Here is a 26,474-nt window from a genome sequence, read left to right on the forward strand (position 1 = left end):
ATGTATCGCCTTGATAATTTGCCATTTCTCGAGTGGTTTAAAGTTACCTACATGTCACCATGACATCCAGGCTATAGGTGGTTACACTAAGATGCGCTTGTATGGTGATATGGGCCCTAATTTGGGTACCACTATAGATTCAACCACTCAGGGATATATATACTTAAGGAATATCCTACGTTTGCTCCCAGACTGTAGGATATTTATGCAATAAGGTGTGCAATATCTGTGTTTATTCATTTACTTATATTCTTGTAATGTATATTATATATTTTTATTTATTTATTTATTTTTTTTTTTTTATTCTACCCATATGCCTTTGTCCAGGGTATGGGTGGCAAGGTTCATCCTCCTCCTTTCTTGTATTTAATTATTAATGCAGCAATAAATGTATCAATCAATCAATCAATCAATCAATCAAACAGACAAACAATAATGCCACAAAACAACTAAAGACCACACGAGGCAGTCCTGTTACAAAGGCATTCCGCAGTGCACCACCCCTACGGCCGATAGTGCCCCACACATACAGACTCGCCGTGAACGCGGTGCCTCCACCCGGATTTGTGGTTGCAGGGGAGACTGGTCAATGGTCATGGCGGGGTTTCGAACTGGAGACATCGCCGCCTTCCAGACCATCGAGGTGACAGCTGACGGCACCAGGACCCTCGCTTACCCCGTGGACGAGGAGGGCAAGAGAGGTGCGGAGAAGTGGTGATGGTGGTGGTGGTTGTCATTTCTTGGGTGTGAGTGGAGAGACGCCACTGACACCTTCTTGTTGCTGTGTTTCCATCTGTGTGAGGTGTTGTGGTGGTGGCTGTTGGCTTTCATGTTTTTTTGTTATTTGTTTTTGTCGAGTTATTGATCTGTAAAGAGAGTAAGTGAAGTAGGATTTTTAATGCAGTTCCTATAATGGCAAGATAAGTGAACATTGGTGTACATAAATCTTGTGCAGGAGTTGTCTTTTGCAGGCTGCGGGTTTGTGATACGAGTGTTAGGTAAAGACGAGGCATGGCATGCAGTCACACAGCCATGCTAAGCAGAGTAGCAACTCTCAACCCACTCACCTCGTATGTTGTTTGTGCCTGCAACAATCATCCATTTATCAGGATATCTACGGTTTCATACACTACCACCATTTCTCACTATCTCTACCTCTAAATGTACCACAAGCTTTGGGTCTTGGTGAAAAACTACTGGATTCCTTGACTATTTTTCTTTATTAGGTCTGACTCAATGGACTGATCAAACTACATTTTTAAGCTCTGGTAACATTCTTGACATTGTTTTGATTGGTAAAGAAGACAGGATTGATAATGTAGAAGTGTTACCTCCTTTTCAAATTTGTGGTCATTCATCTGTTTGTTTCAGTAATATTTTCCAGATTTTAGTGGAAAGACCCTATAATAGACCTAGATTTGAGTGGCATAGAGCAATTAATGATAGATTGATGGATGTTGGGATATGTTACTTGCGTACATGTCAGTTGAGCAAATGTATGAGAAAATTTACTATGACTGTAATTAATGCTACTGCTGATTGACCCAAAAATCTTTTTATCCAACAAAGTCACCATGGAAAACTAATCCTTCAGCTATTCTAAGAAGTGATAGAGGAACTGCTTGGAGATTATAATATAAGCAAGCTAGACCCACATTTGGACGTCATTCTCCCCTGGCCATCCATTCCCTTGATGATTTTCAGAGAATAAATAGAGAATATAGGAATTTCTCACATAAGTCTTTTACATCCTGTGTGTGTTTAAACCAGGGTTCTCGAGCTTTTTCTTGTTAAGAATCCCATCAGTTATAAGACCATCTACCCGAACCCCAGTAATCTGACATCGAACAGAGTTTTAATTGATTGACTGACATTAACTCAATGTGTAATGGTACTGCAAAGCCACTTAAGTACCCCTGGAAAGTCTCTTGTGAACCCCTGGGGATTTGCAAACCCCAGGTTGAGAACCCTTGGTTTAAAATGTGTGCCCAGGGAGGAACATAGAGCATAAAGAAAAAAACTTAGGGGAAAAACAAATGGGGAAGTAACTTACATGTAGGTACTTTAATTATGCTTAGGAATGAACAACCCGTCACCAAAATACATATAAGATAGGACAAACACAAATACACAAAAATCCAAACTAGATACAGTCCTGAGATACACGAAGACAATTGGGGGAGGGTAATATTTATACTGCACTGTAGCCGTGGTGATGGTGATCCCGTGTAGTGGATATCCCAAGGGAGGTCGGGTCACTAAGAGAGAGGCAGACGCCCCTGACACTCAGGTCCACTGCTCTTCCTTTTATTGCTTCAGATTCGCTGGCTTCCTGGCCAGTGAGATAGTCTTGGGGTTTTGAAGGACTGGCGAACAAAGTCCTGCGCTCAGAGAGAGAACTGGTGGGTGAGGAAGAGTGAAGCACCGAGAGAGTGAACAGAGCTCGGTGTGGTAGTGGTTGGGGTGTGGGGGTAATTATGGTGTGCAGATGGTGGAGTGGCCGTAACAAGTCCCAAATTGACACGAAATCTCTCTTATAGATAGAATGTATTCTAGCTGGAGTGGTCCAATTAATAGGTGACCAACCTCCTTATTGCAGATGTAAGAATGAAACAATTTAGGATAAGAATACATTCTATCTATAAAGTTACTTGAATAATTTCAGCGAAGGGGGGACTAGAAATATTGATGGTCTGGAGGTCCTATCTTATGCAGATACGCCTTCTGCACCTGATCTCATTTCTGTCCACGGAAGGTTATTAATAGCTGATCTGATTGAGTGGTGTTGCTCCTTTTGACCCAACTATATTATTTCATTATGCTACAGCTCTGAGTACAAGAGGCCACTATATGAAACTTGTCCATATCTGTTGTTCCTTAGAATGTCATTGCTGTTTTTCACTGTTCATGTTGTTGGATCATAGAATTCTTTACCCTCTGCTGTTGTTAAATTAAGAGACCTTGTCACTTTCAAAGTTGCTCCCAAAGATTTTCTTGGCAACCAGCTTTATAACCATTACCCCTGACCATGAAGAATGCAATGCATATAAACTGACTGCAGTAAACCAGAAATTTATGCCTCTGGAAAACCATTGAAAATCTGAGAAACTCTGAAGGGTTGCCATGAGAGGAAATAGCTCTGAAGTAAACCCTTGGTAGCACTCCAAGCAATACATCTGACATGGCCGCGATGTGACCGAGGTGATTACTAAGGCCTGATGATTTTTGTTTTATCATCCTTGATAGTCCTTCCACACCAATAGTATTAGAGAAAGAGATGGGAAGTGTTGAGTTCTATGTGAATGTTAGGACCCTTGATACCTACAGATTTTACTTTCTCAGCTCTTCATTGTTATGGAAAATCTATCCACAAGACCCTATAATATTTGAATGATTAGATCTGTACAAAAATGCACAACAGTATTGAAAATATCTCTGGTAAAGAAAATAGTTTGTAGAAAACATAGTAGAGTTACAAAATAAATTTTGCTGGGTGGCTATTGCTACATACCTTGAGGCTGATGATTTAAGATGAGCTGTAACTATGTAAGGATTTCACCAATTTTGGTGGGAGTTATAAGAGTTGTTTGTAGGGAAGGGTGGAAGTAGTTTGGCTTTAAGATTTAGACTTTCGAAACACTGGATTATTGTCAAATATTATGAAGACAGTTTCTTTTTATGTCATTCTTTCCATTAACAATGCCAAATCCCTGTCAAAATATCACTAGAAATATGAAAGCATCCGAATAACTTTCACAAATGTTTCAAAAGTTGTCGGTTTAACATAGAAATCTCGGGCATTCAAATCTTTGTCTGAGACCAGTGCAGTCCTGTCATGATACTTAAGATTTATGATATTTCAAGATATTTGTTCCATAGGACTGTTTCCAAAGCCTTATGTATGCCTGTGAGAAGCATTCCTAAGCTGCATCTTAGAATTCAAACCCAAACTTTTTTCCAATCACTACCCAATCTCTGCCTGTCATCACCACTGGACCAGTTTTATCCGGGACCTGCAAAATCTGCCTCCACATAGCCCACATAAAGCTACATAAACCATTGCTATCAGGCATTGTTTCCATACTCCTCATAGCTCTTTCTCCATCATGGCACCTTCGTCAGATTTGTAGAATCTATAAAGGAGTAGAAAACAAATAGATTTATAGCTTTGAACCACTGTCTGTTCTCTCTAGTCCTACCTCAAACATTTTTGGCATATACAATATACAGGCAAGCCCCGCTTAACAAAGATTCACATAGCGAAATTTCGCTACAACGAATGTTTCCTTTTACTACCATCTGCTCGTTTAATGAACACCAAACTCACTTTAACAAAATTTTATCCAGGTAATTCTTTCCAAGTTTGAAAGCCCCACTGTATCACACAAGCCGACAGACTTTTGAATACACCAGCACCTCTCATGGACAAAACGTGCAACACTCACTCCCCCTACCCTTCCCCACTCTTATTAGTTCAAAACAATAACAGCATCCAGCAGCAGATTGTCTTCCCTCACTCAACATGCCACCAAAACGCCTTGCAACCTACTGTGCAATGTCGCCTAACGTTGCTAAGAAGACCAGGAAGTCTCTTACTCTTGAAGTGAACCTGGATATTATTTACAGACACAAGTGAGGCAAGAAAACTAATAGCATTGCTCGCCACCATGGCTTGACTCCATCTACTGTCTTTACTATTTTCAAGTCAGCAGATTCTATTAAGAAGGCTGGTGAGACCGTATCTTCCTTGCAAGCTAAAAGAACCACCTGAACTTTTGACTCTGCAATGGATAAAATGAAAAGCCTTGTGGAAATGTACATAAGATTTGTATGACCCTTCCCCACTCTTATTAGTTCAAAACAATAACAGCGTCCAGCAGCAGATTGTCTTCCCTCACTCAACATGCCACCAAAACGCCTTGCAACCTACTGTGCAATGTCGCCTAATGTTGCTAAGAAGACCAGGAAGTCTCTTACTCTTGAAGTGAACCTGGATATTATTTACAGACACAAGTGAGGCAAGAAAACTAATAGCATTGCTCGCCACCATGGCTTGACTCCATCTACTGTCTTTACTATTTTCAAGTCAGCAGATTCTATTAAGAAGGCTGGTGAGACCGTATCTTCCTTGCAAGCTAAAAGAACCACCTGAACTTGTGACTCTGCAATGGATAAAATGAAAAGCCTTGTGGAAATGTACATAAGATTTGTATGCGGTACCATGATGCGCCCATTGTTTACATTCCACAGGTTGCCAGCTAGTGTCTTTCCTGCTTCACTCTCCCTCCCTTCATAAATTTAAGATCATCAACATTATAAAGTTACGTACATACATACATTAGTGTACATTATAATGACTTAGTCTTAAATTAAACTGCTTAAATGTTTAACTTCATAATTTTTACTTCTATTAAACTTTTTATTGTACTAATTCACTCTTGCTTTCTTTACCTTCAATGGAAGTTTAGGTTAGGGGTCAAACTTGTTATAATTGGTTCGCTTAATGAAAATTCGCTTAACGAACGTTTTTTTAGTAACGTAACCCCTTTGTTAAGCGGGGTTGCCTGTATATATATATATATATATATATATATATATATATATATATATATATATATATATATATATATATATATATATATATATATATATATATATATATATATATATATATATATATATATATATATATATATATATATATATATATATATATATATATATATATATATATATATATATATATATATATATATATATATATATATATATATATATATATATATATATATATATATATATATATATATATATATATATATATATATATATATACATACATACATACATACATACATACATATATATATACAGTAATACTCCGCTTAACGAACAGGATAGGGGTGGAACCATGCGTGCTTTGGGATCCTAGAGGTCTTCAAGCGCACGGGTTCGAATCCTGTCCACGGTCTGAGTGTAGGTTGGGCTTCCTTACTCGGGGCAACGGTTTCCTAGCAGGTGGGCTTTAAGATAGGAGGTACCCTAAAAAGTATCCCCTTTAGCCCATAAATTCCCGTGAAAAGCCCACATGGTAAAATAAATAAAAAAAAGCTGTTCGTAGAGCGAAAATTCGTTAAGCGGACGTAATTTTCCCACAGGAAATAATGGAAATAGGGGGGGATGCGTTCTGGGATGGTCCCCAACATACCACATGGGTTAACAAAAAAAAAATTATATATACGTTTGGCAGCACATTGGGCCACCGTTGTACCACTACTTTTATGATGTCATATGAGTCATTGGAAGTTAGAGGAGCTACGTACAAATTCTCTCACATTCTCGCATTTATGTTCACAAAACAACATTTCTATTAGCTTTTTAGAAACTTTGCCCCAAGAAAGGATTGTTTTGTAATGCATAAAGTGAAATCTTACATGGAATACCAAAAGCAAAGATGAGATGAGCCACAGACGGAGACTCGCGGCGACTCGGCCGCTTCTTCTTGTGACCCTTTTAGCCTGCGTGTTGTCTTTCCCCATGATATTTGTTTCCACTTCTCTATTGCCTGCTATAATGGATATCATATCTTAGTATTCATATATGCTCATACTATGAGGATAACCTCGACTTCGTGGCAGTGAGTGATAGTGAATTATTAATGAAATTAATGGTATTTCATTAGTAATTCACTATCACTCAGTGCCACGGAGTCCAGGTTATCCTCGTGGTATGAGCATATATGAATACTAAGATATGATATCCATTATAGCAGGCAATAGAGGAGTGAAAACAAATATCATGGGGAAAGACAACACGCAGGCTAAAAGGGTCATAAGAAGAAGTGGCCGAATGGCCGCAAGTCTCCCGCTTCGTCTGTGGTTCATCTCATCTCTGTTTTATTTTTTGGTATTCTATGTAAGATTTCACATTATGCATTACAAAACAATCCTTTCTTGGGGGCAAGGTTTGTAAAAAGCTAATAGAAATGTTGTTTTGTGAACATATATGCATATATAAGACAGTAACACCACCTCCAGAGGTGGTGTTCTCTGCAACTTGAGAGCAACCTGATAGCAACCTTGTCACCGTTCCTCCAAGCGTTCATGGATGCCATTTCGCTGCAAGAGGTTGCTCTGACGTTGTTAAAGAATCTTGGATCCAGCTCCAGGAGCGCTAGAGACAGGAGGGGAGCCAGACAATCACAGTGAAGCTGCCGTGTTCGGTCCCTCATCCGGCAAATTCAAACCCAGAAAATTCGCTAAAACGGATGTGGTTGTAGGTTATGCAGACTTTTGGTCTAACTTTATATAGTACGTTAAACTGGAAATTCGTTAAACGAACATTCGTTAAACGGAGTATTACTATATATATATATATATATATATATATATATATATATATATATATATATATATATATATATATATATATATATATATATATATATACAGTAAAGTCCCGGGTTACGTCACCACCATTTGCTGATAACGTCTCTCCAGGGTAAGAACACAAAATAAACTGTTGCTTTTATTTTGTATATTTTTATGCATTGATAAAGTATGCATGTGTACGTAATTGAAAAGCCTAAACAAATTTCTCCTATCTCTGCCTACTTTCTCCACAGACACTTATCACTGAAGGGGGGAACAATGTAAATAAACCTGCGGCAACAGCGGTGTGACCCTTATTCTCTCTCTCTCTCTCTCTCTCTCTCTCTCTCTCTCTCTCTCTCTCTCTCTCTCTCTCTCTCTCTCTCTCTCTCTCTCTCTCTCTCTCTCTCTCTCTCTCTCTCTCTCTCTCTCTCTCTCTTAAAAACTTAATTTATTCCATGAATAATGAATACAGGATCGTCAATGAGCTCTTTTGTGATTATTAGAGAAGCCAGTCTTCTGTGGGTGGCTATATTTGTACACCCCAGCTGATTGACAGACGCAACTGACAGTGGGGATACCGTAGGGTAAGGTCTAGTGGAATGGACACCTGCGAGATGAATATACTACTTAATAAGAGTAGATTATATACGTACTGTATATATATATATATATATATATATATATATATATATATATATATATATATATATATATATATATATGTATATATATTATCAAAGGTGTTTATAGTTATTAGAAAGTCAAGCCCATAAAAACAAGCAATTTATTTTTATTTTTGTTCCTCACCTGGTCAGTATTCTCACCTGCTGGACTTCCTAGTACCTTGGATTGACAACCCAGGAAGCTCTGCAGAAGCCACACCATAGTGATGCACCAGGCTTTCAGTGATATGCACTATTAGTTGTATGTATATCTTTGACAAGTAGCTGGACAGTGTATCATATGCAACAAAAGTAATGAAGACATTCATAAAGATTTGCACCCATTTTCTAAATATAGTTGTGTACATTGTATAGTTTATTGAATACAGCTTGCATGTTAAAACTCACTTATGTCCTTGTGGATTGAAATGTAAAAAGTTTTACACAAAATACTTTAAATAAATGTACCTTACACGAAAAGCTAAACACACTTAGCTTTTATATTCATACATATATACATACATACATATATATCCATATAGGGCTTTAGAAGCAAGACTTAAAAGAAATATTCCCACAAAGTGACATTCATCACATTATTTTGTGGTATATCTGACAATATCAACAATCCTCTTAATAATCTTTAGTACATTTTAAGCAGCATTTATATATTTCATCTCATCAATTACTATAAACTTAAAAAATGAAACATATTTTAAGCCTTTTATTGCTATTTGGTACACTTTTCCTTAATTACTTATCACTGTGAGACATGTTCACTTATTTTATAGCAACCTCCAATCATAAAACTGGTATAAATTGCAAAATCTATTACTTTTAAACTCCTTTCATATAGCAGATGATTTTTAAAATATCATGCTTTGTCTCAAGCCATCAACTGTTCTACGTCATGGTGAAAGGACTAATAGCCACTCTAATTACCCTCCTTTGTCTTCATGATGACAGAGGACATTGAATTCAGCCATGAGGCAACAGTGTTGCTGATTAATGGGATCCGAAGGCGCTACCGAGAGCTGTCCACCAACCACCGGTCCCGCCACCAAATCTACCGAGACCTGCACGATGAGTTCACCAAGCACGGCTACAACTATTCAGTGGAGAGGATCCGCCGCAAGTGGAACAATCTGTTGGGAACATACAAGAGATTAAAAAGGGATACCAATCCCGGAAAGATGCCATGGGAGTATTTAGATGTAAGAATTGGGGTGACATTTTGGTTTTACTTTAATTTTATGTATATTTTTTAATCTTTTTTTTTTTCTGTTCTTACGAATCTAAGTGTGAATGATGTGATGTGAGTATGTAAGTGTGTGGGACTTTGTCTGGGCCTCCTTGTGTGGGACTGCTGGCCTGGTATATGGACAGATGGATGTTTAGTTTTTTATTATTTCTGTCTCAAGGAATTCCTTATCATGCCTTTCCAGGAGTTTCAGAGATCTGTGTGCAGGTTCCTATCACTGCAATAGGTACTTAGAGTCTCAGGTTTCTCCCTCTGCAAGTGACACAGGCCTAGATGAGCCTCACCTCATGAGAAGAGTAGTATTTAGTCAAGTTGGCAAGGGAAAGTTCCTCTCTGGGGTCCCTCCGAACACCTCAAAGTAGTACCATTCAGATTTCTTTAATGGAATTGTCATGATGTACATGTCTCTCTGTCACATTTCCCTCCATTGTGTATATGTCTCCAAGAGAAAATGGTGGGAGACATGGCTCTTCCTACTTCTTCCAGATATTGTGCATTTTATTTGGGCTTTAATTTAGGGCAAGGCCACCATGGTGGCACTTCAATTCTGCCTTGCAACAGTATATCATGTACTAGTCTCAATCTGCAAATTTCCCTGCAGGCTGTTGCAATCTGTTCAAACTAGTTTTATATAATATTTATACAGTATCTTCCACACAGTGTTTCTATTCAGAGTGGCAGTCTTAACCACCTCTTGAGAGACTTTAACATTTTCTTTTGCTTGGAGATTTTAATTGTTGCCACCTGCTATGAGGTGACAGCACAATCAATCCCTGATTTTTTTTTTTTTTTTTTTTTTTTTTTTTTTTTTTTAGGATAAGAAGTTGGAGGTTTTGAGTTGAGAGCATACAATACATTTCCATAGTCAAACTTGCTTTTACAGTTATTAGTATTTCTTTTAGTGCTAATGCTCTATGAGATTTATGAATTTGTATGACAGTGACAATTCTCCTAAAATACTACTGGAATTGACTGAGTCTAAACCACAGTTTCATATTCTCTGGGGTAGGACTGATTGGCAGGTTTTATACATAACTGGCTTTACTTTGATAGTTCTGATGAGGCCGTGACATTTTACTGATACATACTCAACCCTCATATTTCTGGACTAAATGGTGCAGGCATTGGTCCAGTGGGTCCTTGTTTTGTCAAGTATGATTGCTTGTCTCCTTAGACATTTTGGAGGAACTGCAAATGTAGTAAATTTAGGTTTTTCTGACCAGCTAAACCAAAATAAACAAGAGGACATGTAAAGAAGATTAGGATGAGGCAGTGTGTGAAGGATATTGGAAAATACAGTTTTCCACATAGAACAGTGGAAAAGTGGAATGCATTGAGAGATGAAGTTGTTAAAGCACATAATGTGCACAAGTTTAAAGAAAAATTGTATAAATGGAGACTGGAGACAGGACACAATGAGTCCCTCTTGAACCCTGTACAATACAACTAGGTAAATACATATACGTACTGTGTGGAGATCGACACGATAACACCACTTGCTTTTGGTAAATATTTGTGTGTGCACCCATGCTTCCATTGTGTGGTTGGTGGTGGTGAAATGTCGTTATGGTGGGGAAGCATGCATAGTATGTTAGTATGTTTGTATTTACCTAGTTGTATTTAACAGAGTTTGAGTGGGGCTCATATTGTCCTGTTTCCATGTCTCCATTTATCCAATTTTCTTTAAAGTTATGTACATTATATTAGCTTTTATATATTTTGTATTAGCACCCATATCACCACCCAAGTGCATCTTTGGTGTAACCACCTAGAACCTGGGTATCATGGTGACATGTAGGTAACTTTAAACTACTCGATAAATGGCATAGCTTCAAAGCGGTAAGTGGTGGGATTTGAACCTGTATGTGGATGTTATTCATTAAGCCACCGCCTCCCTAATACCGGATACTGGTGCGCATTTCTAGTCCTGCTGCAGTCTTGATAAAATCAACATTCTTCTGCATTCTGTCAGTAGTTTTTCATTTAGAAACTCAAAAAATGGCACCAAAGAGGCTTATTGATGGTGAAAATAATGAATCTAGTGAAAGTGTAAGTGTTAGCGACCCCACAGCCTTCCACTAGTTGGTTAACAGGAATCACACCAGATGTTTCCATGAATGGTGACTCGTCCTCCGATGACCTCCCTCCCCTTCCCACCCTTCTCCCCTTTTCTTCTATGTTATCCATCACCAGCCTTCACTAACAGTATGTACAAATCAAAATTATAGAAAAAAAATACATTGAAATTTTCATAAACTTCAGGTTTTACTAAGATTAGAACGAATTATCTGATCTATAGATATCAATAGTCAAACTTTTTGTCACTCGAACAGCCATTTGGAACTAATTGAATTTGAGTATTGAGTTTCCACTGTATATCTTTCTCATGGTTTTTCTGTTCCATCCTCTGAATCTTGGCGTACTCATTTCTTTTCCGGGCGTAGTCTAACCAATGATTTAGTCTTCTATTTCTTCCTCTATTCCAGGCTTATTCTCTTTCTATCCTTGCTGACACATCTGATAAACTACTCCTTGTGTCTAAGCTTGTCTATTTTCTTTATTGGCACATGTTTCATTATTCCTTCATTTTTCATTATTCCTTCATTATACTTTTCCATTGAAATATTCCACTTAGATAAATGGAACTTTATATATCTCCGATATATAAAGTTCAGTCCAGTCTGCTTGTTCAAAGTATTTCCTTACTTCTGCCAGGTTAGTTTTACTGTAATTGTACCTTCTATTTTTATAGTCTTCGTTCCTAATTTCTTCCAGTCCTTCTTTCAGCCTTAATTCAAGCAATACGTGGTCACTTTTACCGAGTGGACTCTTGTATTTCAAGTTTTTTTTTAGTGTCTCTGTTTCTTTAGCAATTACTAGATCCAATTGTGATGGTTCTTCATTTGCTCTATACCTTGTGATGTCTTTCACCCACTGAGTTAGGATATTGTCTACTGCTAGAGTCAGTAGTATGTGTCCCCAAGATATTTCTTCTCCCTCAGTTGTCAAGTCTTCCCAAACTATTTCCTTGCAATTAAAGTCACCCATCACTGTTATGTTTTTACTCTTTTCAATTACTCTCTGTAAACATTTTCTGGTATCATTATATGTTCCCATATTCTTCATTGCCCCATGAGTTTGTTTTGAGTTGGACTTAAACAATGACAGAGTTCCTTTTCCTTTCTCCTTGAATTCTCATGCTTTCAGCACTTCAGCACTCCCTTCTCCATAAGTTATTTCATCCACCTGCAGCTCTTTCTTTACAAGTAACATAACTCCTCATCCTTTTTTTGTTTCTCTATTCTTCTTCCATATATTGTATCTATTTTCCCGATATCTAATGCTTTAAGTCCTCCATACAATTTTGTCTCAATTAATCCCACAATGTCAGGCTTGTTTTCTCTCAAATAATCATTTAATTCTACTTTTGCCTTTAAAATACCATTTACCTTTGTGTAAGTGACTTTTAATAGTCTTCATATACAGTGATACTTATTTCCTTCTTGTTCTCCCTCCTGGTGTACCACTTCCTAAGTCTCATGTCTTTGACCTTCTGAGGTGTCTCTGCCAGTTTTTCCCATCCCTCCAACTGCTAACTCCATACAAGGGCCTTCTCCATCCTTGTATGGAGTACTCTTTGCACATTTGGGGGGGTCCACTCATACAGTTTTAATAAGATAGGATGGAATCAAAAGCTTTTCATCTCATCAACTCCCCTCCTCTGACTATCTTCAGCCTCTTTCTAACTGCTGAAATGTTGCATCTCTTTCTATCTTTTATCACTATTTTCATGCTAACTGTTCTACTGATCTTGCTAACTGCATGCCTCCCGTCCTCCTGTGGCCTCGCTGCACAAGGCTTTCTTCTTCCACTCATCCCTATTTTGTCCAACTCTCAAACACAAGAGTTAACCAATACTCTCAATCATTCATGCTTTTCCCTGGTAAACTCTGGAACTCCCTACCTACTTCTGTATTTTCATCTTCCTATGACTTGACTTCTTTTAAGAGGGAAGTTTCAAGACATTTTTCCTATTTTTTTTTTTCCTCCATCCTGACCCCTTGATCTGCAATGGAGCTGGGAATTTTTTTTTTTTTTTTTTTTTTTTTTTTTTTGCTGGCTTCCCTCCTGCATAAAAAAAGTAGTAGCTTGCCCTCTCCTCTGCTGTTCCGGTAAAGTTTTTTCTTTGGCTGTTTCCCATAGCTGCCTGATTTTAGCTCTTTCCTCTTCATTTAGATTGCGTCTCAAACATAAATTTTATACGCTTCTTTCGTTCCTAGCTTTCATAAGCCTGCCAAGATTTTCTTAGTGCCTGTCTGCAATCTTATTCTAATCTTTAACAGACATGTTTTTCCCTCCTCGTATTTCCCCAGTCAATAAACTTCTTCAATTTCTTCACTTAATCTCTTGCCTTCTTCATCATCCTTCACCTACATCACTACTTTCTCAGCCTGATTTTTTTCATATTCTTTTCTTTTGTGTCTCATTGGCATTAGTTTTTCCTTTAATTCAAAGATAACAATGCACTTTTTCTTTTCCACAGTATCCCTAACCAAATTTTTCTTTTCCTTAATTACCTTTACTACCGTCTAGGCAACCTCCTGTTCCCTTTCCTTGGCTGATTCTTCTATGATCTTTTTAAAACTAACTTTCTGTTGATCCTGGTCCATCTTCCAAGGATTTTGCTTTTCACTTATTTTCTTCACTTGACCTTCATTATCTTCCATTTTCTTTTCACTAGCACAAACTTTGTTCTTCAGGTCATCATAGTTTTTCATCAACACTTCAGTGTTTGCCTTCATGATCTCATTGCCCTTTTCCACAATTTTTAACCAAATCATAATTTCTTTCACTAGGTCCTCCAGGTGTATGACCCTCCTCCTCAATAGACTTTCTCTGGTTTCAGTCATCAAACCAGTCTCCAGTCTGAAGCATGAGAAATCATGTTTAGGAAATTCAAATCTACCGAAGGGAGTAAATAAACACTCCTCGCCTTTGTTAATTTTTTTTATCTCACTTTGTTTCTTGCCCCTTTTTCAATGTTATTGACATTTTAGCCCTGCCAGCTAGAGGGCACAGCACTAAAACATAGCTCTTATCTTCAGTTAACACTCTAGGCAAAAGATATTCTTGGTGGCTTGGAATAATATCAGAATAGATTGGAGTGTGGGTGTCCATCTCATGTATTTACCTCGTTGTGTTTTACAGGGAAAGAGCTATAGTCGTGCTGTCCCATCTCCATACTTATAGTCATCCAGTTTAGCCATTAAGTCATGAATATTTTTTGCTTGAACTACTGTTTCATCCAAATTGTTCCATATTTCTAGGCTTCTGTTTGGGAAACTATATATCTTAATGTCTTTTCTACACATGGTCTTTTTCAATTTCATGCCATGTCCTTTTATATTTCTTGAGTCCCACACCAATAGGTCTTCTTTGTCAACTGTGTCCATCCCCTTCCATGCCCTGTATATACGAGTATCAATTAGGTCTCCTCTTTCTCTCCTCTGTTGCAGTGTTGGAAATTTTAATATCTTTAATCTGTCCTCACACGTTAGGTCTCTCAAACTTGGAACCATTTTGGTTGCAGGTCTTTGAGTCCTTTCTATCTTTCTGATATCTTTCTTATTATGTGGTGACCATACAAGTGCAGCATATTCTACTTTAGGTCAAATCAAGTATTCTGTTAGTTTTTCATCATGTCTTCATCTGTGTAGGTTAATGCCCATTTCATTTTTCTTAGTAACTTGTATGTTTCCCCAACTATGTTGTTGACATGTTTTTCTGATGATAAATTGTCATTTATTGTACTGTAATACCCAGGTCTTTCTCCTCTTTTGTTTTCTGAATTTCTACTCCTCCCATAGTGTAAGATCTCTTGTCTTCTTTTGCTTTTCCCTAGTTCCATCACTTTGCACTTTTTTGCATTAAATTCCATTTCCCACTTCTTGCTCCACTCATGTATCTTATTCAAGTCTTTCTGAAGCATTTCACAATCCATGTCATTTTCCACTCATTTCAGTAACTTTGCATTATCTGCAAATAAGCTTATATAACTGTCCACCTCATCAACCATATCATTGATATACACTATGAACATTACAGGAGCCTGAACTGTTCCCTGTGGAACTCCACTTATAACTCTGCACCGTTTTGATTCTTCACCTTTTATCACTGTTCTCATTTCACTGTCCTTTGAGAAGTCTGTTATCCAATCCACTACTTTTCCCTGTAAACCACCTATGTTTTTAATTTTTTATTGCAATCTTTGATGTGGTACTTTATCAAAAGCTTTTTTTAGATCCAGGTAGACAATGTCTGCCCATCCATCCCTCTCCTAAATTATATATGTTGCTTTGCTGTAAAAACTCAATAAGTTTGTGACACAAGATCTTCCACTTCTGAAGCTAAATTATCTTCCAGTTATGGTATGTGATTCTCCTAGCTGTTGCATCTTTGACTATTTTTTCAGGTATTTTTGCAACTATGCTTGTTATGGACACTGGTCTGTAGTTCAATGGTTCCTCTTTATTACCTCCCTTAAAAATTGGTACAATGTTTGCCCTTTTCTAGTCTAGAGGAACTTCTTCTTTAAAAAGAACATACTTTGATGTTATGTAATACCTCTGCCAGCTGGTCATGACAATCTCTCAGTATCCAATTTGACACCCCATCCGGTCCTAGAGTCTTATTCACATCCAAGGTTTTCATAATCTTCCTGATTTCCCTGACTTTTACATGGATCTTCCTCATTTCTTTGTTTTTGTGACCTGTTTGTGTCCCTTCAAACTTGTTTTCTTTGGTGAATACCATAATTATTGAAAGCACCTGTTCATTATTTCTGCCTGTGATCTTGCATCCTCGTATGTGACATTATCAACTTTTAATCTATATTATTATTTTTTTTTCATTTTCCCATTACCATACTTAAAAAAGAGTTTAGGCTCATTTCTGCATTTGTCAACTATATCTTTCTTGTAGTTCCTTTGTTCCTGTCTTAGTGTTTGGACATAATGATTTCTTACTACCTTAAATTCTTCCCAATTATTAAGTCCTTTTTTTCTCCATCTATTCCATGCTGCTTCCTTTTTCACTTTTGCTAATTTACATCTAATGCTATACCAGTCTTCCTTTCTCTCCCCTTCACTGACTCTGATTTTAGGAACATATCTTTTAATCCCTTTATTATAAATATTCATAAATATATATTCCATTTCCCTTGTACTTTTTTTGTTGTATATAGTTGATTCCACTCAGCTACGGCAAAATTTTCCTTAACTTTACAAACTCTTCCTTCCCATAATTATATCTTCCATTTTTGTGAAGTTTGTTCTTATTTACTGCCGAGCCACTATCTAGGTTGAATTCAATTAACAGATGGTCACTTTTCCCTAGAGGGCACTGATACTTTATTACTTCAATGACTTAAATCTCTTTCATAAACAGTAGGTTGAGCCTCGATGCCTCCTCATTTCCTCCAACTCTTATAGTTTCCCTAATCCATTGTGTCATAGGATTAATCATTATTGAGTTCAGTAGTGTATATCCCCACAACTCTTCTCCTTGTGTGGTCTAGTTTTCCCAGCATACTTCTTTACAGTTTAAGTCACCCATAAGTCACCCTACTTTCTTGCAACATTTTATTGAAACAATGAACTTTATCTCCCAACATCCCTTTATACTCCTCTTGATTCCATGCATTAGTTTTTGGTGGTACATATGCTACTGCAACATCCCTTTTTCCCTTTCCCTTTTATCTTATTTTTGATTACTTCTACCATACCTTTTTCCATCTCTACTACATTTTTCCACTGCTATATTCTTGGTCAGTAACATCACTCCTCATCCTTTCTCACTATTCCTAGATCTTAACCACACTTTATACTTTCCATCTCCAATATTTATATTTTCTGCTGGCTCCTTTAGTGTAGTTTCTGTAATGGCCATGATGTCTGGCTGCTTTATCTTAATGTAATTATTAACTTCATGTAACATTGATATTATACCATTTATGTTTGTGTATGCTACTGACCATTTACTGTTTCTACTTACATTACTGACTCCTCTTATTCTTTCTCTGTCAGATATCACTTCCTCATTCTCTTGTCCTTGACCTTCCAGTAGAACTACTTTCCTTCTTCTGATCTGTTTTCTTTTTTTTTTCCCTTTCCTCTCTTATAAGATCGTTCATTTTGTATCTCTCCTTATTTATGTCCCATTTTATCCAAATTTTCTTGTATTGTTTTGTCTTGTCCAGTCTCCATGCATGTTGTATCACCTCTGATGTTGTAATTTGTGCTCTGAACTTGACTTTCAGTGGTCTTCTTCCTCCCTCTGTATATTTTCCTAGTCTGTGCACTTCCTCAGTTTTGCTCACCCAGTCCTCATCTTCTCCCCGAACACTTCTTACCACATCTGCTGCTACCTTTTTTTGTTCTTTCTCCCTCTTTGTTTTTAAAGATTCCTTCTCTTTATTTAACCCATAGATAACTATACTCTTCTTATGCCATTGGTGCAGTGGGACCGCGTGTACTTTGTGGGCCTCAGGGTTCTCAAGCGCACGGGTTCAAATCCTGGCCACAGTCCAAGGTTAGGAAGGGCATCCACTCGGGGTAACAGTTCCCAAATGCCAAAACCAAAGTCCTCCTGACTCCTTTGTCAGGAGGCACCATCCTAGCCCTAATGTAATAGGGAAACCGGACGTAAAAACAAGAAATAACTATACTCTTCTTGTCCACTGTATTTCTTACTATTGATTCCTTCTGTTTGATTAGCTTCACTATTTCTTGGGTTAGGTTTACCTTTTTGTTTCTGTTATGTCTCCATGATTTCTTTAAAACTAACCTTTTCTTCCTCTTTTTCCTTTTTCCATTTAAGATGTTCGCGTTTCTTTTCTATCGCTTCATTTTCCTGTTTCTTTACTAACTATCTACCTTCTTTTATCTTTTCCTTTAGCACAGCACACTGGGTTTTCAGCACTTTGTTTTCTTTTTCTAAATCATGTTGCCTCTTTTTTAGTTTTATCACTCTTCTTATTAAATCACTGAGGCTACTTTCCTTAAGGTTCATTTTCCTGATTTGCATTTTTACTTGCAATTCTCCATTTGTCTCTTCACTAAACCCTTGGAAAGGCAATCCCCGCATTTCTTTTTTATCACTCAAAGTGAAAGTCATTGCTGTGCTTTTTAAGTATATTTACCTCTTTAGAATCCTTTCTTTATAGTATGGAGACAGAACCGTGCACTAATACACAGCCCTGCTTCCCTACTACACATTTCTAAGCAATTGCAGTGGTTGTTGGTTTTGTTTACTAGTGTGTGTGTGTGTGTGTATTTACCTAGTTGTAGTTTTACAGGGCCTGGGCTTTATGCTCGTGTGGTCCCGTCTCCATATCTATACTAATCCAATTTTTCTTTAAAACTATGTACACTCTTTGCTAACACCACTTCCTCACTCAAACTGTTCCAAGTCTCAACACATCTTTGCGGGAAACTAAATTTTTTAACATCTCTCAGACATCGTCCCTTCCTTAGTTTCTTACTATGCGATCTTGTGCTTCTAAAGTCATATTCTTCTCTCAGGATCAGTTTCTCATTATCCACTTCATCCATTCCGTTAATCAATTTATAAACTTGTATCAGATCCCTCTCTCTTCTCTGCTCCAAGGTTGGTAGATCCATAGCCTTTAGTCTCTCCTCATATGTCATCCCTTTAAATTCTGGAACCATTCTTGTAGCCATTTTTGTAGTCTCTAATTTTCTTATGTGTTTCTTTTATGGGAGTCCACACAACTCCTGCATATTCCAATCTAGGTCTTATTTTAGTACTTATCAATTTCTTCATCATTTCCTTGTCCATATAGTGAAATGCTACTCCAATATTCCTTAGCAAATTATCGTCTCTCTGAAAATTCTATCAATATGGCTTACCGGTTGATTATTTTCTTCCATTGTCACTCCCAAGTCCTTTTCCTTTTTACTTTTTCTAGTTCTACTCCATCTCCCATCTTATAGATTCCCACTGGTCGTCTTTCACTTTTTCCCATTTCCATGACATGGCTTTTGTCCACATTGAATTCCATCTCCCATTTTTTGCTCCATTTCCAGATCTTGTTTAAGTCTTCCTGTAGTATTTCACAATCCTCTTTTTGTTTAATGACTCTGCACAGTTTCGCATCGTCCATAAACAGATTTATGTAGCTGTTCACTCCCTCTGGCATGTCATTTATATATACGAGAAAAAGTATTGGTGCCAATACTGACCCCTGTGGCACTCCGCTGTCTACTGTTCTCCACTTGGACTTCATATCTTTAACTATCGTCCTTATTTCTCTCCCCCTTAAGTAATTCTTCATCCATCTCAATGTGCTTCCTTTTAAGCCACCCTTCTCCTCTAACTTCCATAGTAATCTTTCATGTGGCACTTTATCAAAAGCCTTTTTTAGATCTAAATAAATACAGTCAACCCATCCCTCTCTCTCTTGTACTTTATCAACTATTCTAGAGTAGAAACTCAATAAATTTGTTACACATGACCGACCTTTTCTAAAACCAAATTGGCTATTTGATAATATTTTGTTGTCTTCAAGAAACTCGATCCATTGCTTCTTTATTACTTTTTCACACATCTTGCATATTACACTAGTTAGTGATACCGGTCTGTAATTTAAAGGTTCTTCCTTCCTTCCGCTCTTATATATGGGAACCACCTCAGCTCTTTTCCACTCCACTGGCACTGTTCCATTTTCTATTGAGCATTTTATGATGTTGTATATTGGACTTGCTAGTTCTTCCCTACATTCTTTCAGTATTCTGCCTGAGACTTCATCCGGTCCCATTGCCTTTTCCTCATCTAGTTCCGTCATCAACTTTTTATTTCAAGCTTGGTTACTTTAATCTCTTTCATATAGACAGTCTCTCTATTACCCTGTGGTCTTTCAAATTTGGATTCCTTAGTAAAGACCTCATGAAATTTACTATTTAACAGTTCTGCCATACTTTTGGGTCTTCCACCATTCCGTTTTCTCCTTTTAACCTTTCTATTGTTTCTTTTTGTCTTATTTTTCCATTTATGAATCTGTAGAACAATTTTGGTTGTTCCTTACATTTTTGACAATGTCCTTTTCATAGTTCTTTCTTCTTCCTTTCTCACCTTAGCATATTCATTTCTTGCTGTTTTGAAGTTTTCCTTATTTTCTGGATTTCTGTTTCTTCTCCACCTTTTCCATGCTCCATCTCGTTTCTCCTTTGCCCTAGCACATCTTGCATTAAACCAATCTTTCTTTCCTTCTTCTTTAGGTCTATATTTTGGGACATATTCCTGACCCCAGTTTTGTATATTTCCAAAAATAAGTTATATTTCTCTTGAACCGTTAATGAGTTTTCCATCTCCTCCCAGTTTACGTTTTAAAATAGTTCTTGAGATTCTCAATATCAGCCTTTCTGTAATTTAATCGGTCTCCTTTGTATGATTCATCTCTATCTTCCTTTGTGTGTGTGTGTGTGTATATTTACCATTGTATTTACCTAGTTGTAGTTTTACAGGACCTGGGCTTTATGCTCTTGTCTCCATATCTACACTTATCCAATCTTACTTTAAAAGTGTGCACACTCTTGCAGACACTACTTCTTCATCTAAACTTTCCACGTCTCAATACATCTCTCAAAACTATATTTTTAATATCTCTCAGATATCTTCCTTTCTCAGCTTTTTACTATGATCTTGTGCTTTGGATGTCATATTCTTCTCTCAGGATCAGTTTCTCATTATCCTTGGTCCATTCCGTTGATCAATTTATAGACTTGTATCAGGTTTCCTCTCTCCTTCTTTGTTCCAAGGTTGGTAGATCCATAGCCTTTAGTCTCTCCTCATATGTCATCCCTTCAAGTTCTACCATTCTTGTAGCCATTTTTGTAGCCTCCAATTTCCTTATGTGTTTCTTTTTATGATCCACACTACTCCTGCATATTCAATTTGGGTCTTATTATAGTATTTATCAATTTCTTCATCATTTCTTTGTCCATGTAGTGTGTGTGTGTGTGTGTGTGTGTGTGTGTGTGTGTGTGTGTGTGTGTGTGTGTGTGTGTGTGTGTGTGTATTCACCTAGTTGTATTCACCTAGTTGTAATTTTACAGGGCCTTATCATACTCTGTGGCCGTCTCCATATCTACACACATCCAACTTTCCTTTAAAACTATGTACACTCCTCGCTGACACCACTTCCTCACTCAAACCTTTCCACACCTCCACACATCTTTGTGGGAAACTATATTTCTTCACATCCTTCAAGCATATTCCCTTGGCTATCTTTTTACTATGCGATCTAGTAGTTCTATTTAAGTTTTCCTCTCTCAACATCATTTGCTCATTATCCACTTCATCCAGTCTGTTCAACAGTTTATAAACCTGTATTAAATCTCCTCTTTCTCTTCTTTGTTCCAAGGTAAGCAAATTCATTTCTTTTAATCTCTCCTCATAGGTCATTTCTGCCAATTCTGGAACCATTTTTGTTGCCATTCTCTGCAATCTCTCCAACTTCCTTATATGCTTCTTTTTATAAGGGGACCAAACCACTCCAGCATATTCTAATCTTGGTCTAATTACCATACTAATTAATTTCTTCATCATATGTTTATCCATATAATGAAAGGCTAATCCAATATTTCTTATCAAATTATACGTTTCTCCAAACATCTTAACAATATGAGCCTCAAACTGCCCATGGTCTTGTATTATCACTCCCAAATCCTTTTCCTTTTCCACCTTTTTCAACACTACTCCTTCACCCATCTTATATGACCCTCTTGGCCATCTTCCACTCTTCCCCATCTCCATCACATGACTTTTGGTCAGATTAAATTCCATTTCCCACCTCTTGCTCCACTCCCAAATCTTATCTAGATCTGCCTGTAAAATTTCACAATCTTCCTCACTCTTCACACACCTACACAACTTCACATCATCCGCAAACAAATTAATATAACTGTTTACTCCCTCTGGCATGTCATTAATATATACAAGGAAAAGTATTGGTGCCAGCACTGAACCTTGTGGGACTCCACTCTCCACCACCAACCAGTCCGACTTTGCATCCCTTATTACCATTCTCATCTCCTCCATCTCAAGTAGTTTTCCCATCCACTTTAACACTTTTCCTTTCAATCCTCCATAAATCTCTAATTTCCATAGCAGTCTCATGTGAGGTACCTTGTCAAAAGCTTTCTTTAAATCCAAATATACACAGTCCATCCATCCCTCTCTCTCTTGTATTTTGTCAACCACTCTTGAATAAAAGCTCAGTAGATTTGTTACACATGACCTCCCTTTCCTAAAGCCAAATTGATGATCCGATAATAACTTATGATCCTCCAGGAACCGTATCCAATATTTCTTTATCACCCTCTCACAAATCTTACCGACCACACTTGTTAGAGACACAGGTCTATAGTTAAGAGGCTCTGCCTCCCTTATAAATGGGCACCACTTCAGCTCTTTTCCACTCTACCGGTACTTCCCTGGTTTCTAATGAGCACCTTATAATATCATATAATGGATCAATCAATTCTTCTCTACATTCCTTCAATAATTTTCCTGAAACTTCATCTGGTCCCATCGCTTTATCATCTTTAAGTTCCTCCAACATTTTATATAACTCCTTTTTTAGGTATCTTAATGTCATCCATGTGCACATTTCCTTGTACATTCTGAGGCTTTACAAACATTGTTTCTTTAGTAAATACTTGCTGAAACCCATTATTTAGCAATTCTGCGATATTCTTAGGGTCATCTACTATCCCTTGCTCTCCTTTTAACCTTTCAATGGGCTCTCTCTTTTTAAGTTTATCATTTATGAACCTGTAAAACAATTTTGGATGTTCCTTACTCTTGTCTACAATATTTTTTTCAAATTTTCTTACTTCCTCCCTCCTTACCCTCACATACTCATTTCTCGCCACTCTATAATTCTCCTTAATTAGTATATTCCTGCTCTTTTTCCATCTTTTCCAAGCCACATCTCTCTTTTCCTTAGCCTTAACACAAGTTGCATTAAACCAATCCTTTCTTCCTTCCTCTCTCGGTTTATACTTTGGTACAAATTTCATAACTCCTTCTTTATAATATTTCATAAAAATCTCATCTTTTTTTTGCACTTCTCTGATTTGTAACATCTCCCAATCTAATTTTCTGAAATAATTTTTCAAACTTTCTGTGTCCATCTTTCTATAATTTAATCTACCACTCCTGTATGTCTCGTCTTTACTTTGCTGTGTTGTTGCTATCTGCATTTCCATAACCACATGATCACTCTTTCCCAAAGGACATTTGTATTGTATATCCCCACATAGGTACACTTCTCTTGTTAACACCAAATCCAGTCTAGTGTGTGTGTGTGTGTGTATCTGTCCTTTTTCACTTGATGGTTTTTGAATCCCTGTAGCAATACATTTTTTTCTTGAATGTTGACCATTCATCATGTGCATTAAGATAAATGAGATTGTGCTTACTGATTAAGGAACAAGAGCTTACAGTGATTACAAAAAATATTTTGTTCACAGTTAGCTACTTGTATTTCAGATGATGAATGAGTTTCTTCCTGAAGATCCCTCCTTCACCACAAACACAGGAGCACTGCCGCTGAACTTATGTCTGTCCACTCCCAGCCAAAGTTCTCAGGAGCCACCGACTACCTCTTCTGCAACTTGTACAAATGACACATCATCAGTGAAAGTGCATGTGCTTCCCCCTAGTGTTGGTAAGGACATTGAACTTGGAGTGAAGAGACAAAACCTGATGGAAAAATACATGGACCAAGTGAAAGAAAAGGACAAGTTTGAGATGGAATATAAAAAACGCAAAGAGAGAAGAGAACGTTTGAAAATTAGAGCACTGAGGAAAATTGGCCAGGAGTTAAATAATATTGCTGTGACACAGTGTGAAATCTTGAAAAGGCAAGATCAGATACTGGCTGCCTTACAGTCATAAGAACAGCAACTACAGTAATGTGTGAATGTTGGTTTGTCAATAAATTTTTATAGAAATATATATTTGTTGTATGAAACTGCATTTTATGATGTGAAAGAAGAATGCAGCCAGACTTGGTAATTTAGACAGTATTATGATAACCAAGCCTGCCACTGTGGTGATGGTGTAATGGAACATTAATCACTGTTAGGGGATAAGCTTTTAAAGTCAATGGTAGAGGAAGACTGTAAAGCTTAGGTGATCTGGAATGGCAACAAATTGATGAAAAAATGTAAAGAAGAGGTTGTCATTCTGAAAAGAGGCAAGATAACAGGTGTGAATGTGAGAACACTACTTTTTCTCTCCTCTATTTTTAAGATGGTAGTTATTTGAAACTTGTTATTCAATACCCTGATGTCACCTCTGGCTGAATGTCCCTGGTATAACTTTACAAGCTAGCAGCCAGCAATGCAAGAACAGGACAGCTGGAAACATGTGGACAGTTGTGACCACAACAAGTATCATTACATTACATTAACAAAGTCACCACAATAGGTGCTCTATTATAACAAAAAGAAGGGCTTACAGACAAGAAATGATGCTGTACTCCTCGCATTTCACTAAACACTGAGAGCTTCAAGTATTTTCCACAAACAGGTGAAATTCACATTAGTGAAATGAAATTAATTTTGTTTAGGACATGAGCATAAGGCTTTGTAAGGAGTGGAAAGCCATCCATCATGATGCATTGACAATTTCATTGACTTCCTGTGTGAATATTTGTGTAAGAAAGTTAAGATGATTAGTATCTGTGTCTTTGTAAATTAGCTTACTAATCATTAAAGGGAACAAAAAAATTGTCCAGGTGATGCTAAAATTGTGGTTGTGGAACATCTGTGGTAGTAGTCTGATCAGCAGAGTTGAATATGGGGATACATTGGAAGATTACAGTGAGATCCATATGCTTGTGGCAACAAACACATTTTTGTCAGTGTGGTTTGTCAAGGACTATAGCGTGCTTTTAAATGCATTTTTAAATCATCAATTAATAATTTTTGAACAAGAGACTTGAGTCTGTGACAAAACTGATCCAGCCTTGGAAAAATAGGACTCACAACGTACATTTTCTTATATCAATTTATTAGTGTATTGTATATACAAGTATGTATTCAGTTTATCATTACTCATTTCATGATTTCATGATTTTCAAGTGCAACCAAGTCTTTGCAGGTTCACAGCCGCAGACTTCTGCACAGACAAGGAAAATAGGGGAAATAGAATTACAACTCTGGACAGGGCAAGCATTTCTCTTATAACATGCTTGTGGCATGATGATGAATGATGTAGGTCTAGAACCCTCCTTGCAAACTGGAGTGAATAGAATTAAACTGTATGTCCTTCAAAAATCAAGTCAGTCATTGACAATGCCACTGAGTTTGCTGCATTACCTGTCGATAGTGTGATGCCTTTTCCTAAAAAGTCTTCCAAGGCAACACAAATTTTTTTTCTTGTACAAAAATGATTTAGTGTGAGAGATGGAGTGTGTAGAAGATTGCAAAGAAAGTTGTCTAGAATGGTAGTCTTGAGAGCCAGTGAAGAACATGTTGCAGGATTATTTGAAAATATGTTAGTTATAATCTGTAGACAATGACATTGTGAGCAGGATTAAGAAAAATCATTGAATTACTGTGAGGCAAGTATCCAAGGCAGATGTGGGCAGAAGCTGTGTCCCTGTAATGGCTGGGATGATTTGAAATGTGTCATGACAAAGCTGACGGTATGATGGAGTGGTAGGGCTGATTTCTGATTCCCATGCAGACATCAGAAGGGGATAGTGATTTGAAACAGGTATGGATCAGGAAGATAATGTACTTACTGTAGGATAGAGTATCATATTCATATTCATATGTCAGCTCACATCTAATGATGCTTGTATGGCCAATTCTCCAACTGGTTGCAAGTTTTCTGCATTGAAGGGCAAAATTATTATTTTTTAATTTGGATGGCCAAAAGTGAGAGTGTGAAGGTGACTAGAAGAGAAACAGTACTGAGTAAATCTTAGAAGATCAGCATGACTTTCATAGGAAAAAAAGGATATTAGTAGAGGAAATCTTCTATAAATTGCATCAATTGGGGGAACCCCTTGCTGAAATATCTGAAGATCTGATTTATCTGATTTGTTCTGCTGCATGTGCAAAATCACTAAAACATTTTTTT

General features: G+C 37.2%; 1 protein-coding gene across 1 annotated transcript; it reads left to right on the forward strand.

The window, feature by feature from the left end:
* The first annotated feature begins 492 nt into the window (after positions 1-492).
* On the forward strand, positions 493-24,603 carry LOC123515631. The gene is made up of 3 exons (XM_045274431.1): positions 493-701; positions 9,002-9,249; positions 23,871-24,603. The coding sequence occupies exons 1-3, from the start codon at positions 590-592 to the stop codon at positions 24,276-24,278; spliced, it is 768 nt and encodes a 255-aa protein (XP_045130366.1). The 5' UTR covers positions 493-589; the 3' UTR covers positions 24,279-24,603.
* The last annotated feature ends 1,871 nt before the right edge of the window (positions 24,604-26,474 follow it).

Source organism: Portunus trituberculatus, chromosome 39 (assembly GCF_017591435.1).
Source record: "Portunus trituberculatus isolate SZX2019 chromosome 39, ASM1759143v1, whole genome shotgun sequence".
In the NCBI taxonomy this organism is placed as follows: Eukaryota; Metazoa; Arthropoda; class Malacostraca; order Decapoda; family Portunidae; genus Portunus; species Portunus trituberculatus.

Coding starts and splice junctions, on each gene's coding strand:
- LOC123515631 (XM_045274431.1), top strand. CDS start 590: ATGGTCATGGCGGGGTTTCGAACTGGAGACATCGCCGCCTTCCAGACC. Junction 702..9,001: donor GGACGAGGAGGGCAAGAGAG/GTGCGGAGAAGT, acceptor TCATGATGACAG/AGGACATTGAATTCAGCCAT. Junction 9,250..23,870: donor TGCCATGGGAGTATTTAGAT/GTAAGAATTGGG, acceptor CTTGTATTTCAG/ATGATGAATGAGTTTCTTCC.